The sequence below is a fragment of the Physcomitrium patens genome, chromosome 11, assembly GCF_059467195.1.
Source record: "Physcomitrium patens ecotype Gransden chromosome 11, ASM5946719v1, whole genome shotgun sequence".
NCBI lineage: Eukaryota > Viridiplantae > Streptophyta > Bryopsida > Funariales > Funariaceae > Physcomitrium > Physcomitrium patens.
The window spans coordinates 11405511-11419455 of NC_143420.1; the positions used below are offsets into that span (position 1 = coordinate 11405511).

The window sequence follows — 13945 nt, forward strand, 5'->3', positions numbered from 1 at the left end:
ATAATTTCATTCTCCTTGCAATAATTTCGCCCAATTTCACATAATGATTGACTTCTGTTCAACTTTCATTTATCTTATTTGAAATATATCTACAATTTCTTTTCACATTTTTGTAGATGATAATACCTCAATTCCGATCGCAAGTGCTTGAGAAAATAAAAATAAAAATAATACATATAATTCAATATTCATGCAGTAACAGCTGCTGAAGTCTCTTGAAAAAGAATTGTATTACAAGAAAACTTTGAATTGCATTTAGTTGGCATAACCTATCATTTGTAGGGCACAATTCCATTTCATCACACTGGATAAGACTTTTGCCATGTTCTCCACGTTCTCTATGTTCTATTCCCGTTCCCATTCTCAAGCATAGCCGATGGCGCCACCCAGATAACGTGGAATTAGGACATGAGGGCGAGAGTATCTTCATGCGGTTATGGGACCACAAAGGAGTCGAAGCATGCGGTGGTAGGGTCATTCAAACCAGGGAGGAGGCATCCTATCTTCTCTGCTCCTCCGACGTCGAGTTCTTGCCTCGTCGGGATTTGCTCTTCGAGGTCAATTTTGAGGTGCGTGCTCTCTCCTGCAGGCCTCTTCACCTCTACTGCCGGATCCAGCACTTTCACCTGTGTGTGAAGACTCCTTCCCCAGCTTACGAGGTGCGCTCTTTAGTTTTGTGAGGGCTTTTGTTTGGCCGCGTTTGAAGTTTGAGCTCTCCAGTGTCAGTGTGCCGATTCAATTAGTACAATGCAAGATTTTTTTCGAGTTTTTTTTTTTTTTTTTTTTTTTTTTTTTTGTTTTGGCTAGTTCTCGGTTTGGAGTGTTTAAGTCAGAGGATTCTGGATGTTAGTAAGTTCGTGTGAGGAAATGGCTCGACCTTGTTTTGGTTGATTCTCGCTGGAAATTCTAGTGGCTTGCTTTGTTAATTACCCGTGCTTCGCCACCTCATCTCCTGTTTTTCTCAAACAATTTCTTTGTAGTATATGATTTTTCTCGCCGCTTGTAGCATACGGTTCTTGAACTAGCGTTCGTGTGGAGGTTTATCTCAGGGTTTATTCACTGGAGCAACTTACAGTTTGCTTCAAGTTATATAGGACATTTGTTTAAGTTAATACATGTTTCGGTTTATAGCTTCTAGGGCATAAACAGAACGTTCTGATTCCGACGTTTTTCTACAGAGTTTCATTGAGCGCGTGAGGTTACAGCTTGTGTAATGGCAACTGTCATGGGCGCCCAGGCCGTGGCCGATGCTGTCAGGGCAGTTGCGCCCTTCATTTCAGAGTCTGGAAGGAGCTCTAGGAGGAATCCCTTTTCGGGAAGGGATACGATGAGGAAGATAGAACTTGGAGGCAGAATGGTTGCAAGGAGGGTGAAAGGTTTAGACTACGGTAGATTTAAGAGGAATTCGACTGTAGTTGCGTCCGTGGAAGGAGGCAATAATTTTACCATGGTGCGGTCAGCTCCCGGCGACGAATTTGACAAGGTCAGCTTTGATTTTTCTTTCATTCTGATGTAAGTGTTTGTGAAGTGCAGCTTGCTAGTTGGAAGCTACCAAACGTTCTTAACGTTTTGTGCTGTTATTGCCCTTTCCGAAGCTGCTTTGTTTGAAAGTTAGTTGGTAATTGTGGAGTTTAAGTGGTGGAAGTGCTCACTAGTGTACGGTGCGATCAATGCAGCGCATTGTGGAATGGGTAGCGGAAGATTTCGAGAGGGTAAATGGAGTAGACCTTTTGAAGGACAGTCAATCCGTACTGAGGCTTACAGAAGCTGCAGAAAAGGCCAAGAGGGAGTTGGCTTCGGCTTCGCAGGCTAATCTCAGGTAGTTACTGGCGTTGAATCGGATTTGTACATGGACGTAGAGCTTCATTCCGGATACATGTGTGATAGATGTTGAAACGTATTGGTAGAGAGATATGAGCACTAGATAATGAAATTTTGTTCATGCTGCTGGATGTACGTTAGGATACTGATAGTGCCACATGGAAATCCTTTTACAGTTTGTCGTTTATTACTACCACTGCGGACGGACCCATGGACATTGAGACCACCCTTACCCGGGACATCTTCTTGGAGCTTTGCTCTGACTTACTCGATAAGTATGAATGAACTTTATCTCCTCTTTAGCTCTGCTTATTGGTCTAGGTCCTTATGCAGCAGATTCTGTGTCTTAATATCATATTGATCGTTCGCGTAGATTGTTTCGTGGATGATTGATCACACAAACGAATTCTGACATGTTTGTTCATGCCAGGCGGTACCCTACTGGAATGTCATCTACTAAAGTCCTAACTGAGGTATGTTCCTTATGCCTTGTCTGAGATTTGCTAATTAAGTGGAAGACGTTGAATTAGGCTTGAGCTATTACAATCATCAGCGAGCTACAAAATGTTGTGGGCATTGAAAATCCAAACTTTCTCTATACTTTTTTGCCTGACTGCCGATGGAGGATTTCTGTTGTGAACATTCTTGTGTTTTTCTTGCCCTGTTTTGCTCTTAACCTGTTTATTTAAATGAATTGTTTGTTGACTTTAGGTGGAGAGAGTGGTTTCACAGAGTAGCACGCAAAGTCCATTGCAGTGGAGGTGTGTTGAGACTTTTAAAGAAAATGATCATCGGCATTACGCTCGATTTGCCGTATCTCCATTTCGGCAAGGTCAAGCTATCACAGTTGGAAATGCTTTGAGGAGAGCATTATTAGGAGAAGTTCAGGGAGCAGCTATTACATGTGCTACTTTTAAAGATATGGGCATTGTACATGAATATCAGGCAGTTGACGGTATTCAAGAAACGGTGCAGGACATCTTGTTGAACGTGAGGGACGTCGCTATTGGAAGCAACACTCACGAACCACAGAAAGCGTTCATATCTGTGATGGGACCTAGACAAGTGATTGCTGGGGATATACTTTGTCCTCCCTCTCTTGTTGTACCTGACCCATCCCAGAATATAGCTCTTGTGACCGCAGCGATTCCCTTCAACGTTGAGATTGAAGTTGAAAAGGACGTGGGCTACCGCATTGTGGATCCTGGGAAGTCTACAAATGGACGGTTTTATATAGATTCTGTTTTTATGCCGGTTGTTCAGGCGAATTATAGTGTTCATTCTTTCGAGGTCGAGGATGTAACACGAGAAATACTATTCCTGGAGATATATACCAACGGCAGCATTAGCCCTGAAGAAGCTCTCATTGAGGCTGCCCGTAGTTTGATCGATTTATTGCTTCCTCTCTTAGAATCAGAGGTGATAGAAGTTACGAACACCACTGAGAAGGAGAATGGTTCAAGGAACATTTCCATGCTTTCTTCATTTTTGTCGTCATCTGATCAGATTACGAAAGAGGTCACTTACAAACACGTATTTATTGACCAGTTGAAACTGCCCGCTAGAGCCTACAACTGCCTTAAGCGAGCCAACATCCACACAGTATCGGATCTGTTGGATTATACTCAAGATGATTTGATGAGAATCAAGAACTTTGGGAAGAAGTCTGTCGAAGAGGTGTTAGAAGCTCTACGAGCACAGTTCAACATCAGCCTACCTAAGAGCAAAGCTTAGCCTCAGTTTATTGAAGAAGGGCGATGCAGCAAGTTCACTGTGAAGCTCATGTATACATGGAAAACCTTGCTGCAAAGTCACTGCAGGACGTAGTAGAACTAGCGGTTTTGGCTTGGCTGTGAAGGCGTGAAACCACTTAGAGATGGAGCCTGACAGGCATGTGCAGACTGCGTTTCTTAGATACGAGAGTCATCAGCCCACTACAGTTTCAATACATTACTTTTCGCGGGAGCACCAGAACATTTTCAGGCACCTTCTTTTCTATTTTCTTAGTACCCCTAACCTAAATTGTTGACTTGAACTTTTAGTTTTCCTGGAAAGTAACCTCCGATCACAAAGGTGTCCCTTGTGAGGTACTCAAGAGTTGCGCAACATAAGCTCCTGCTCTTCTCTGAAGTATTTCTTGACTTAGGCTGCATCATCTAGCTGGTGATTGACGACAAACCAAAATATCCGAATGCTGGGGCTGGTCTGGTGAGCTCCCTTGCGACTCTATAATTGCATCTTGACATTATGATTGAAGCTAGAATTTGGGAGGTTTAAGTTGTTAATTTCTTTAAAATGGTGTGCCTTAAAGGTTGAACTTGTCTTCATTTTTGTAAGGAGGAGAATGACAAGAGTTGGCTTTGGTTGAGTTTTGATTTCTGATTCTTTTTTTCTTTTTATTTTTGTTTTCCCCCTATATCCTCCTGAATTTGTAATGGAGATCTTCATTCTTGAAGATTAACCTGCTTACTGCTTGTTGACTGGATGTTTTGCAGAGCACTCTTGTTCGAAACTGAGAACTTTTAGTTTTTATGAGGAAACAGCGAAGGTGAAATATCAAATGCAAACATTGAAGGGGGGACCGCGGAGAAGTTTGTTTTTGTTTCTTTTGAAGAAGCCTTAAAGAATTCTATTATTGAGTCGCACACTTATGGTTGGTTGACATGGGTGAGTTTCGACACGCTGCTGCATCTCAGTATTGATCCTCTTACTGGACGTCTTACTATTTGCAGTTCGAAAAGGAATGGCTCTTTTGATTTCTAATTCACTGTCGGCTTCAATTGATTCCTCTAGTTACAGTAGAAGTCGTTTCTGAATTGCCATCGTTTCTTAACTTGTCTGTGAATTCATCATCTCCAGTAAACACGCTTACCGTGCTGTTCCACAACCTCACCAGGGATCCCATGGTTTGTAATTAACTAGTGGAATTCATCCATCTCGTAAGAACACTGCAACAAATTACATCAAGAATCATTACTTCCAACCCAACATATTTCAATTGTCCAATAAAGAAAAATACTACTTAGAAATATTACCATGAAGTTAAAATGTGAAGACAAATGTAAATACTTGTGATGCAGATTTGATTCTAAACATATAATTTTCGAAAAGGATAAACCTCAATTCCTTTACAATTTCAAAACAATAAAATGTAACAACATAAGGAAAATAGATATTTTTTTGCAATTTTTTGGCAAAATTTAAATCTACTTAATAAAAGTGTAATATATAATGACTAGATTTAATTTTTTTGAAGAATTCCGATTTGTGTTTGTGTAAAAATGTTTTAAGACTCATATCCATTTTCTCTTCCCTTATTAGTTTGGAAGATCGTATTGAATCTAAATTATCAACTTATCAACTTCAATTTTAATTTTAAAATATACATTGTTTGCTAATAGAATCTTCAAAAAACTCTTATCACCAAATCAGATAATATTTTCAAATCAAACCAAGTTCTTTATCAACTTGTGATCTTATTTCATAAGTGATTTTTTTATATTGGCAATTCTCGAATTTTCTACAAATAAAACTAAAATACTATTTATCTATTTATTTAAATTTAGAAAAATTCTGTTTGATTCCTATAATTCCAAAATTATTTTGTCTTTGTACAATTCATTTTGTAAGTATTTTATTTAGAGAAAAAACATGTTTTCTTTAGTAAATTTAGTTACATATCAAGGAAAAAGCATGAATTTATTACTATTATTTTTATTATTATTATTCCTAGCAAGGGTGATAAGACTAACCATTGATCTTCTCAAGGGCCAAACAACCATTGTTGTTGGATGGAAATGTGATCCCTCAATTGTAATACATCAATATTTTTGTGTCATACTCTTAGGCACAAAATTTGGCATTTTAAAAAAAAGAGTGGATATTTCAAATTTGAGTTTTAAAACATATTTGTATTTTTTGATAGCATTTTTTATATAAAGTCGATATTGTTTCTTATATGTTTAGACATAAGTAACAAGTATTTGACATTGAAAATTAAATCATGATTAAATTGACACATCACCGTTTTTTGAAGTAAGTCCAATTATATCAACATTTAAATTTAAAATTCAAAATATGTCTTATTACCACTAAAGCATATCAGTTTATTAATCTGAAAAAAACATTGTTATCAGTGAATATGTTGCTTTCAATTGTTATAAAGGAGAAGTTTTACAACATTCAATTTTGTCCGTATTGATTGATACTCCTTCATCAGGGCATGTATCTTTTATATCCATTGATGAAGAATAAACACACCACAGTATATCCAAATGAAAAAGAAACCTCACTTGTATGTCCTTTTATTTATTTAATAACACATAGTTATATATTTTTATGTATTTTCACTTTTTAATAGTATGAGAGTGTGTGTGCATAAATATATAGACCAATATATTGATATGTATTGAGAGAGGAATCAGATAATAACAAGATGATGAGGAGAGAGAGTTATTGTTGCGAAGAAGTCCCAGAATGATCCCAGATGACCATGACAAGGACGATGATCCCTCCCCATGCCCAACTTTATGGCGGGACAGCAGACGTGGACGATGACGAGGCATGCTGAGTTAGCGACACGCCAACATCCAGCTGTCATAAGGGGTCTTACCCAATGCTGGGAGACCACGTCATCATTGCCTGTTCTAGATGGTAAAGGGAGGAAGGAATGGTGCATTGGGGAGCCCTAATTTGGGGTTTTCGGAGCTTCTAGAATCTTTGATCCTATTCAATGGCCAGAAGCAGCAGCAGAAGAAGAAGAAAGTTTAGCTTGGATCTGCTTGGCTCGGCTTGCCTTAACATGGCTTGACTTGGCTCGGCTTGGCTTAACGTGGCTTGACTTGGCTCGGCTTGGCTTAACGTGGCTTGACTTGGCTTGGCTTGGTGGTGCCGATTGAGGGCGGGTCCTCGCAGCTCTTGATGCTTGGGAAATTTGATCACCGCATTCCAGGTAACACTCTTTCTTCGATTCTCTGCTGCGCTCGTTGTTTGTATTTGTGAATTTTTAGCGGGAAATTGTCAGGGACGAACGTGATGGTTTGTGCGTAGTCTTGTACGTTTATGTCATTTGTGGTGAAGAACAATTGATGCGGTTACATTGGCTGTCACCTCCAGCCACAGAAATTGCTGATTCATGGAACACTGCACTTACTGGACCTTCTTAACACACATCTGCGTGGATATTTGTGCATATTAACCGACTAGGAGTGCCTTGAAGAAGTCCACCTCTCCCATCTTTTCCGTAATGACATCCCGTCATAGTTTTCTTGAAGAAGCTATTGAAATCCTGATATTTATTTAGAATGAAGACATTATATTCCAATACTACTGTCTTTTACTTGTACGCAGGGGTGAACACCTACGGGACAAAAAAGCCGTTGTGATTTGCTTATGCCAAGACCTGCATTGCCTAACGAGGCAGACATGTACCATACACTCTATGTCAAGGAAATTCATGAATGTATTTCCTCGGGAAAGAGACGGGCCGAGGGAGGGAGGGTGGAGGTGATGAGGAAACGAGGAAGGAGGGAGACTGTTCCAGACAGTTGTGGAGGAGCAGGTGGGATGGTGGAACGGGTACGGCAGAAAGAACTACGCGGACGTAGCAATGGTATGGGCCAACGATTTCAGATGGTGGACATAATATTTTCCGAAAGGGCACATTACTGCATCACCTCCTTCGCATAGTTCACTCACTGTTTGATCTTGTGGAATACGTTGACTTAGTAACTTAGAAGGAGTCCCTGCAGGATTGATTGTGTGATGGGAGCAATTTTCATATTTTTGTATAGATCTTCTTTCTTTTCTTTTGTTTTTTGTTTTTTGGTTTTCTCCGTGAAACTTTAGCTTCTGAGCCCCAACGCCGAATCGATATCTTGCATTTGTACGTAGAGCCGGCGTAGTGTCCTCATGGAAACCTTGTAGATAAGTTTTCAAGTCACACGATGTGCATAGAGAATCGGTGTATCATCTTCAGAAGGTTATTGCTGAGTGCCCTAGCTTGATTCAAATTTTGCCATCTGGAATTTTATATCATGGGCTTCCCAGAGATTGGCTTTGGAGTATAACTTGATGGCTGCATTCATGTTCTTCTTTACACTGGAAGGACACTGAACCGCCAGTGCCCAGTCAATAGAATGGAAGGTTTTCTGCACAGTTTGGGATTAAACTACATAAACTATGTGTACAGTATGCTTCCCACTAAATTTCTAAGTTTTTTTGTTTTGATTTTTGTTTATATATATATATATATATATATATATATATATTTGTGTGTGTGTGTGTGTGTGTGTAATCAAACACTTACAAAATAGTCTTTCACAAATTGTAAAAAAAACAATTCATTATTCTATTTATTTATCATTCCTATTTAAAGTAATTTTTTTTCATGTTCTGTTCATATTGAATTCTTTGTAATTTCATTTTAGGATTAGTTAATGTCACCAATACCTCACTAAATTCCTCCAAGCATCCATTCAAGATCCTCAGCAACAACGTTCAAAAACTACAATTAATTCATTGTAAATTTGACATTTTAAGAGATATGGCCTTAATTGTGGGTAGTTCCTAATAAATCACCAAATTGGAAACACCTCCCGCTGGAAACACATCATTAAACATGCAGACGTAAAATCCTGATTAAGACAAACATTAGTACTAAGCATGTCTTAGACTCATTTTAGCACGAGCTTAATTTGATAAAAATATTGGAATGCTCCAGTAATTCAGAATCATGGCATCACCATCACCAATTGGATACTTTGGACGGAGTGCAACGATATTTTGGACAAGTGGCATCTCATCCAACGAGTCTCCAATGGTAAGCAGTCGGAGCAACGGAGACTAGGAACGAGAACAGTTCCATCGTCGGTCGGGCGCGTTCGTCGACAGAACTATCACCCGTCGTCGGTCGTTGAGCCGCGTCCACCCCCGGAGCACTCAGATGGCAGAAGCGAAAGTTCCGTCAGTCAGAGGCTTCAGAACTATCGTCCCTCGAACCGACCATGGATGAGACGTTGCCTTGGAGGGCACGGAAGGAATGACAGAAAGGGGATCGGGAACGTTCGGGATGGACGAAGGAGACCAGGAAGAGGGGGCTCCGTCACCCCCAGCGGCGAAGAGTGGTCCTCAAGCATGGCGGAGCTGCTGCAGGAGGAGGCAAGGGGGTGGGGGGGGCTCTCGTATAAATGGCGACCAGCGCTGCATAAATTTCCACCTTCTTATTCCCCACTGTGATGTGTGTGTGTTTAGTGCGGATCACAGGAACGCACCACAAATTGTAATCATTTACGCGATCGAAGCAGTGTCTTCTTTCTTCCCGGGACCTGTGTTGGTTCCCGAAGGACCTTGAGGTTTCGTCGTGCCTGTGTGAATCATTGGCTGATTGCGATCTGTTCGCAATCGGTGTGGAACCGTGGCTAAGGATTACCGAAACCTTGTCCAGGGCGCTTCATTAACGTAATTGATAGGAAGAAGTCTTAACGCGCGGAGTTTCTATTGTTCGACAAGGACTTTCATCGGTGTAGTTGGGAATTATTTTCTCTGTGCGAGCTCACTACGGTCTTCTTCTGCGTCGCGGTGGTTCCGAGGAGAAATTTGTGCGGACATGGCTTCCTACGTTTTCAAGGTTCATGCTCTTAGTCCCTTTCTATGTCGAAACTTTGTTCGGAGTGGAGAATTGTGTGCTGTAAGAACATCGCCATGAATTTTGCTTCAGCAGAGCGTTTCTTGGCTGTTTGTTTATGATTGTAGTTCTCGTCAGCTAATGAGTTATGCCCACACTAGGTGCTTCGGTTTTATGTTGCACAGTAATTGGTGCAGAAAATTTCTGCTTTATTTTGTCGGGCTCTTATCTGCATTGAAAAGTTGTTGAAGAGTTTTGAATATTGAATTTTGCATTTTGATCTTATTGCTAATGTTTTTTCTTTATTTCTTTGGTTAATTTGGTAACAGATCAAGCATGGCGATGTTGTGCGCCGCTTTACTGTGCAACCCTCCGTTCCTGGCGGTGGGCCTGACATGAACTTCAGCCAACTTGAGGATACAATCCGTCAAGCATTCAAGCTTCCTGCTTCATCTGACCTCGTCATAAATTACAATGACAAGGATGGTGATGTTGTGACCATGGCTGGTGATCATGATCTCTATGACGCATGCGTTATTCAAGAGTTGAATCCTCTGCGCTTAACAGTCACTGCTCATGAATCCTATCCTGGCCATCACGGTGGTCGGTGGGAGCATAAACATGGTCATCGCCACGGTCGTCCACACTCTTATACAGAGTTGAAGGTGCCTGACTTGAAGGATTTCTTCAGTAATACAATGAAGATGTCGGTGGATGCTGTACAGCAAACTATGGACTACACGCAACAAATTTTACAAGCTTGTGAGCCTCTGATCAAGGGGGCTCCGTCGGCGGTGGTATCTGAAGTGATGGAGGCGATCACGAAAGTGGCCGCTTCTGCTCAATCAGGAGCAGCAAAAGGAGCAACATCTTCACTACCAAAGCCTAATTCGGAAAATTTCCCCAACTTTGCATCCGGCTGCCAAGCTCCTGACCATGCTGCTCCTGGTCAGAATTGCGACAAAGACCATGTCTCTCCTGCCCCTGCCCAGTACGCCAAGGCTGCTGTTCATCATGTAGGGGTTCAGTGTGACGTGTGTGGCATGGTTCCTATTGTTGGTAGTCGTTACAAATCCAACAAGTAAGCACCTTTGTTCTCCAACTCTTTTATGCCGTTCTCAGATGAAGTTAGTATGCATTGAAATTGGTAGACATTTTGAATAATAATATTACCTAGGTTTGTCGTCCTGTTTACAATCTTTGCTGATATATATTTTTGCATGTTTTCAGGAAGCATGATTATGACTTGTGTCAGCAATGCTTTCAAGAATGTGGAAAAATTGAGGACTACACGCAGATTGAACGCCCAATCTGGCGTCCTAATTTCTTGAACCCACAATTTGGACGTGGACGTATGCGGTGTCCGGCGTTTTTCCCCCATGGAGGAAGACCGTTCTTTAACGGGCGTGGTCCTCATATGCACGGCCCTGATGCCTTCCATGGTTTTCACGGTTCCCACGGTCATAGGAGTGACTTACGCTGTGGAGGTGCTTTTGGCCCTGTTGGAGGAAAGTTGGACGCTAGGTTTGTGCAAGACGTGACAATTTTCGACGGAACGGAATTTGCACCCGGAACTGCATTCACCAAAATTTGGCGGTTGCGGAACAGTGGCTCTTGTGCATGGCCGAAGTCGACCAAGTTGATTCATGTCGGGGGTGATGACTTAGGATTTGTTCTCCCGGTTGATCTCGAGTTGCCTGAAGAGGGTCTGGCTCCAGATGGTGAAGCGGAGGTTTCAGTTGATTTTATAGCCCCTCAGAAAGCAGGGCGCTATGTATCTCACTGGCGCTTGGTTTCTCCCACTGGCCAAAAGTTTGGTCATCGTTTCTGGGTTTTGATCCATGTTGTTCCCAAGGATGAGCAATCTCCACAAGTGATGGAGTCGTTAATGGCATCATCCCAATCCTCTGAGGAGGACGCTTTTATGATGGATCCGGAGGCTGTGGAAGGTGCACAAATTCCTGCAACGATCACACCTAAATCAACGGAGAATGATGTTGACGGAGATGCAACTGTGCAGAAGGTTGGAGCTGAAAATGTCCATGTTCCGGAGCTGGAGACTACGGGCAATAAACTAGAACTTGAAAAGGAAGTTGAAGTCGCACCTGGAACGCTGCGCTACCCAGAAATAAGCTTGGAATCTCTCGTTGTGGACTCCGAGATGACTGATGCTGGAAAGGCAAAGGTAGAGGGTACTTCTGTGGAAGATGGCGAATTCTTCATGGTGAATTCGGCCACCATCACCGAAATCCCGGTTCAGGAGCCTGATTCAGAGATGACTGCCAATCCTGGAGTGGTTACACTTGATGATGAAGCAGCTGATTCTGGCAAGGAGGAGATGGTGATGATTGCAGGGGCCGAGTCAGAGTCGAACGCTGTAGATGCGTTGTTGGAGACGCTTGATTCCATGGGTTTCAAGCAGCGAGATTTTAATCAGATGTTGCTGAAGAAGAACGAGTATGACTTGCAACGTACCCTTGATGACCTGGTCATGGCAGCCGAGAGGGAGTCCCTGCTTGAAGAGCTGGAAGAAATGGGGTTTTACGACACCAACTTGAACCGTCAGCTGATGCTCAAGCATAATGGTAGCGTTAAACGTGTTGTCAAGGAGCTTGTCCAGATGTACAAGGATCCTAAAGGCAAGCAGCAGGTTTAAGTCTGAAGCTGCAGCGGGTTTTTTTAATGATCTTTCATTAGCTTGGCTTCCAATGCTGAATATTCCTGGACTTATTCTCGGAGCAAACTTTGTACGTAGCGGGTCTAGAATAAGTGACTACACTTGCAGTCGTGTGATGTTCCTAGGGGTTTGAAATTACCCGCACTGTTTTCGGTGATCTTCTGACTGAAAATCCTTTGAATAATATAACTATATTGTGTGCACATTTCAATGTTTTATTTGGTTTCCTTGAGGTAAAATTACTTTTGGTGGTTACCAGAAAGAAAATATAGAAAGATCAAGTTCGTTCAATGCATCTTGTTTAAGTTAGTATCACAGTCTCTGCAAATGTAATGAATATGCTTTGTGGGGTCTTTATGTTAAGCTACACATCCATGGTGTCAGCTACACCATTGGGTACGTTGTATTGATGACACATCAGGGTGAAATTATGTTTCCGTTTGCAAAATTCAACACACCGTAACTGTTCACAAATCTTGGTGCAATTGCTTCAAAACCTTAACGCTGAATCTGGAGTGATAAATACAGTAACATTGTGAATGGTGGCTTATAAAAAGCATTCAACTGCACATGCCTGAAAATGTTAAATATCAAACTGCTCGAATCGAAAAGATTCAATTAAAACTCGCACCCAAGCACCTTACGCCGTCCACGATGATAGAACCACCACGTCTCTATGGAGTTGCAGCAGAAAAAGTTCATAGAACTGCTCTAGGCCGAAGTCAACCTGAGATTATGTTAGATTATGATGATAACCCTTGACTCATTATAAGACTCATTCGTTACACCAGATCCGATTGTTTTGCTTTCATCTGGACGCATCGGATCAAACTCAATGAATCAGTGATCATCTTTTGGGAATTGTTCATGGCATCAGAGAGTGGCTAACGTCTCGGTACTATAGCTACTTTCTAGATCTAGATTTGAACCACTTATCATGGCGGAAACTCTAAATGATGAGGTTGGTGCAATCTTAAGAGAACATACACAGTAGCTATTGCTGCCGATACAACCGGAGTAGTCCCAAAGTCAAATCCAAGTTCAGGAAATTTGCCTATTGTAAGTCAAATAGAACTCTCCCTTCCGGACACTAGCAAATCAGGTGGTGCTCACAACAACTCAGTTTGGGCAATACGAGTGAAGAGAATCCTTGAACGTTACCATTTTTAGATTCATAGCACAAGTCCACTGTCATCTGCAATGTCAAGTGCAGAATCATAAGAATGTGAGCTAGCACGTGATATTATTCTAGAATCAATTAAAGACTCACTGGCAACGATAGTAGAAAGAATTTTCAGATCCCTATGCATGTTGGCAACACTTGAGCAATCGATACAAACCTAAGGGCGGATCAAGGAAGCTGATGCTACTGGTCTACTCCAGAAAAGAAGAATAACTCTCTATGGAGCAACATGTGAAAGCTTTCAAGGAGAATTGAGATCAGCTGGAGCAAATTAGCATTTCAATTTGAAAAGACCTTGCAGTTGTACTGGTACTTGCTTCATAACCAAGCAAATACAAAGAATTCAATTGCTATCAAACTAAAGGTATTTTCTCTCATTCCAATGACATTGAAGCTAGATTGCTAAATGAGAAACTCATTCTCAAACTAGAAGCAGAAAAGGACGAAGTTTCAAAAGCTCTTTACTTAAGAAAATATCAAAGCCATTGAAACGTAGCACCTTACCATCACAAGCAGGCGGCTCACAACCAGTGTTTTGATCACAAATTCAGCAGAAGTATAGAAAGCTTACTACATCAAAGCCTGCCAAGAGTAAATAATACTGCAAAGGTAAAAATATGCACTCCTTTTGTAATTATTG

General features: G+C 41.4%; 2 protein-coding genes and 2 long non-coding RNA genes across 7 annotated transcripts; 3 read left to right on the forward strand and 1 right to left on the reverse strand.

The window, feature by feature from the left end:
- Positions 1–447: 447 nt before the first annotated feature.
- On the forward strand, positions 448–4466 carry LOC112288488 (DNA-directed RNA polymerase subunit alpha). 2 transcript variants are annotated; one of them, XM_024532688.3, is made up of 7 exons: positions 448–569; positions 1179–1483; positions 1677–1819; positions 1998–2096; positions 2252–2294; positions 2533–4029; positions 4317–4466. In XM_024532688.3, exons 2-6 carry the CDS (start codon positions 1214–1216, stop codon positions 3553–3555), a joined length of 1578 nt encoding a protein of 525 aa, XP_024388456.1. In that variant the 5' UTR covers positions 448–569; positions 1179–1213; the 3' UTR covers positions 3556–4029; positions 4317–4466. The 2 variants fall into 2 exon arrangements, with proteins under 2 accessions (XP_024388456.1, XP_024388455.1); XM_024532687.3 differs by having other exon boundaries at positions 489–659.
- On the reverse strand, positions 3790–6456 carry LOC141045933 (uncharacterized). 3 transcript variants are annotated; one of them, XR_016505532.1, is made up of 3 exons: positions 5574–6456; positions 4891–5341; positions 3790–4769 (listed from the first exon to the last, which is right to left on the reverse strand). It is a non-coding gene; the product is annotated as an uncharacterized LOC141045933 (long non-coding RNA). The 3 variants fall into 3 exon arrangements; XR_012218533.2 differs by having other exon boundaries at positions 4940–6456; XR_012218532.2 differs by having other exon boundaries at positions 4891–6456.
- A 134-nt stretch (positions 6457–6590) lies between these two features.
- On the forward strand, positions 6591–8049 carry LOC141045932 (uncharacterized). Its single transcript, XR_012218531.2, has 2 exons — positions 6591–6772; positions 7171–8049. It is a non-coding gene; the product is annotated as an uncharacterized LOC141045932 (long non-coding RNA).
- A 997-nt stretch (positions 8050–9046) lies between these two features.
- LOC112288487 (protein NBR1 homolog) lies at positions 9047–12325 on the forward strand. Its single transcript, XM_024532685.3, has 3 exons — positions 9047–9448; positions 9775–10526; positions 10676–12325. The coding sequence occupies exons 1-3, from the start codon at positions 9428–9430 to the stop codon at positions 12099–12101; spliced, it is 2199 nt and encodes a 732-aa protein (XP_024388453.1). The 5' UTR covers positions 9047–9427; the 3' UTR covers positions 12102–12325.
- Positions 12326–13945: the final 1620 nt, after the last annotated feature.

Excerpts from the sequence above, each read along its gene's own strand:
- LOC112288488 (XM_024532688.3), top strand. The coding sequence starts at position 1,214 with ATGGCAACTGTCATGGGCGCCCAGGCCGTGGCCGATGCTGTCAGGGCA. Across the intron at positions 2,097-2,251 it reads TGCTCTGACTTACTCGATAA|GCGGTACCCTACTGGAATGT; the intron begins GTATGAATGAAC and ends TGTTCATGCCAG. Across the intron at positions 2,295-2,532 it reads CTACTAAAGTCCTAACTGAG|GTGGAGAGAGTGGTTTCACA; the intron begins GTATGTTCCTTA and ends TGTTGACTTTAG.
- LOC112288487 (XM_024532685.3), top strand. The coding sequence starts at position 9,428 with ATGGCTTCCTACGTTTTCAAG. Across the intron at positions 9,449-9,774 it reads TGGCTTCCTACGTTTTCAAG|ATCAAGCATGGCGATGTTGT; the intron begins GTTCATGCTCTT and ends ATTTGGTAACAG. Across the intron at positions 10,527-10,675 it reads AGTCGTTACAAATCCAACAA|GAAGCATGATTATGACTTGT; the intron begins GTAAGCACCTTT and ends GCATGTTTTCAG.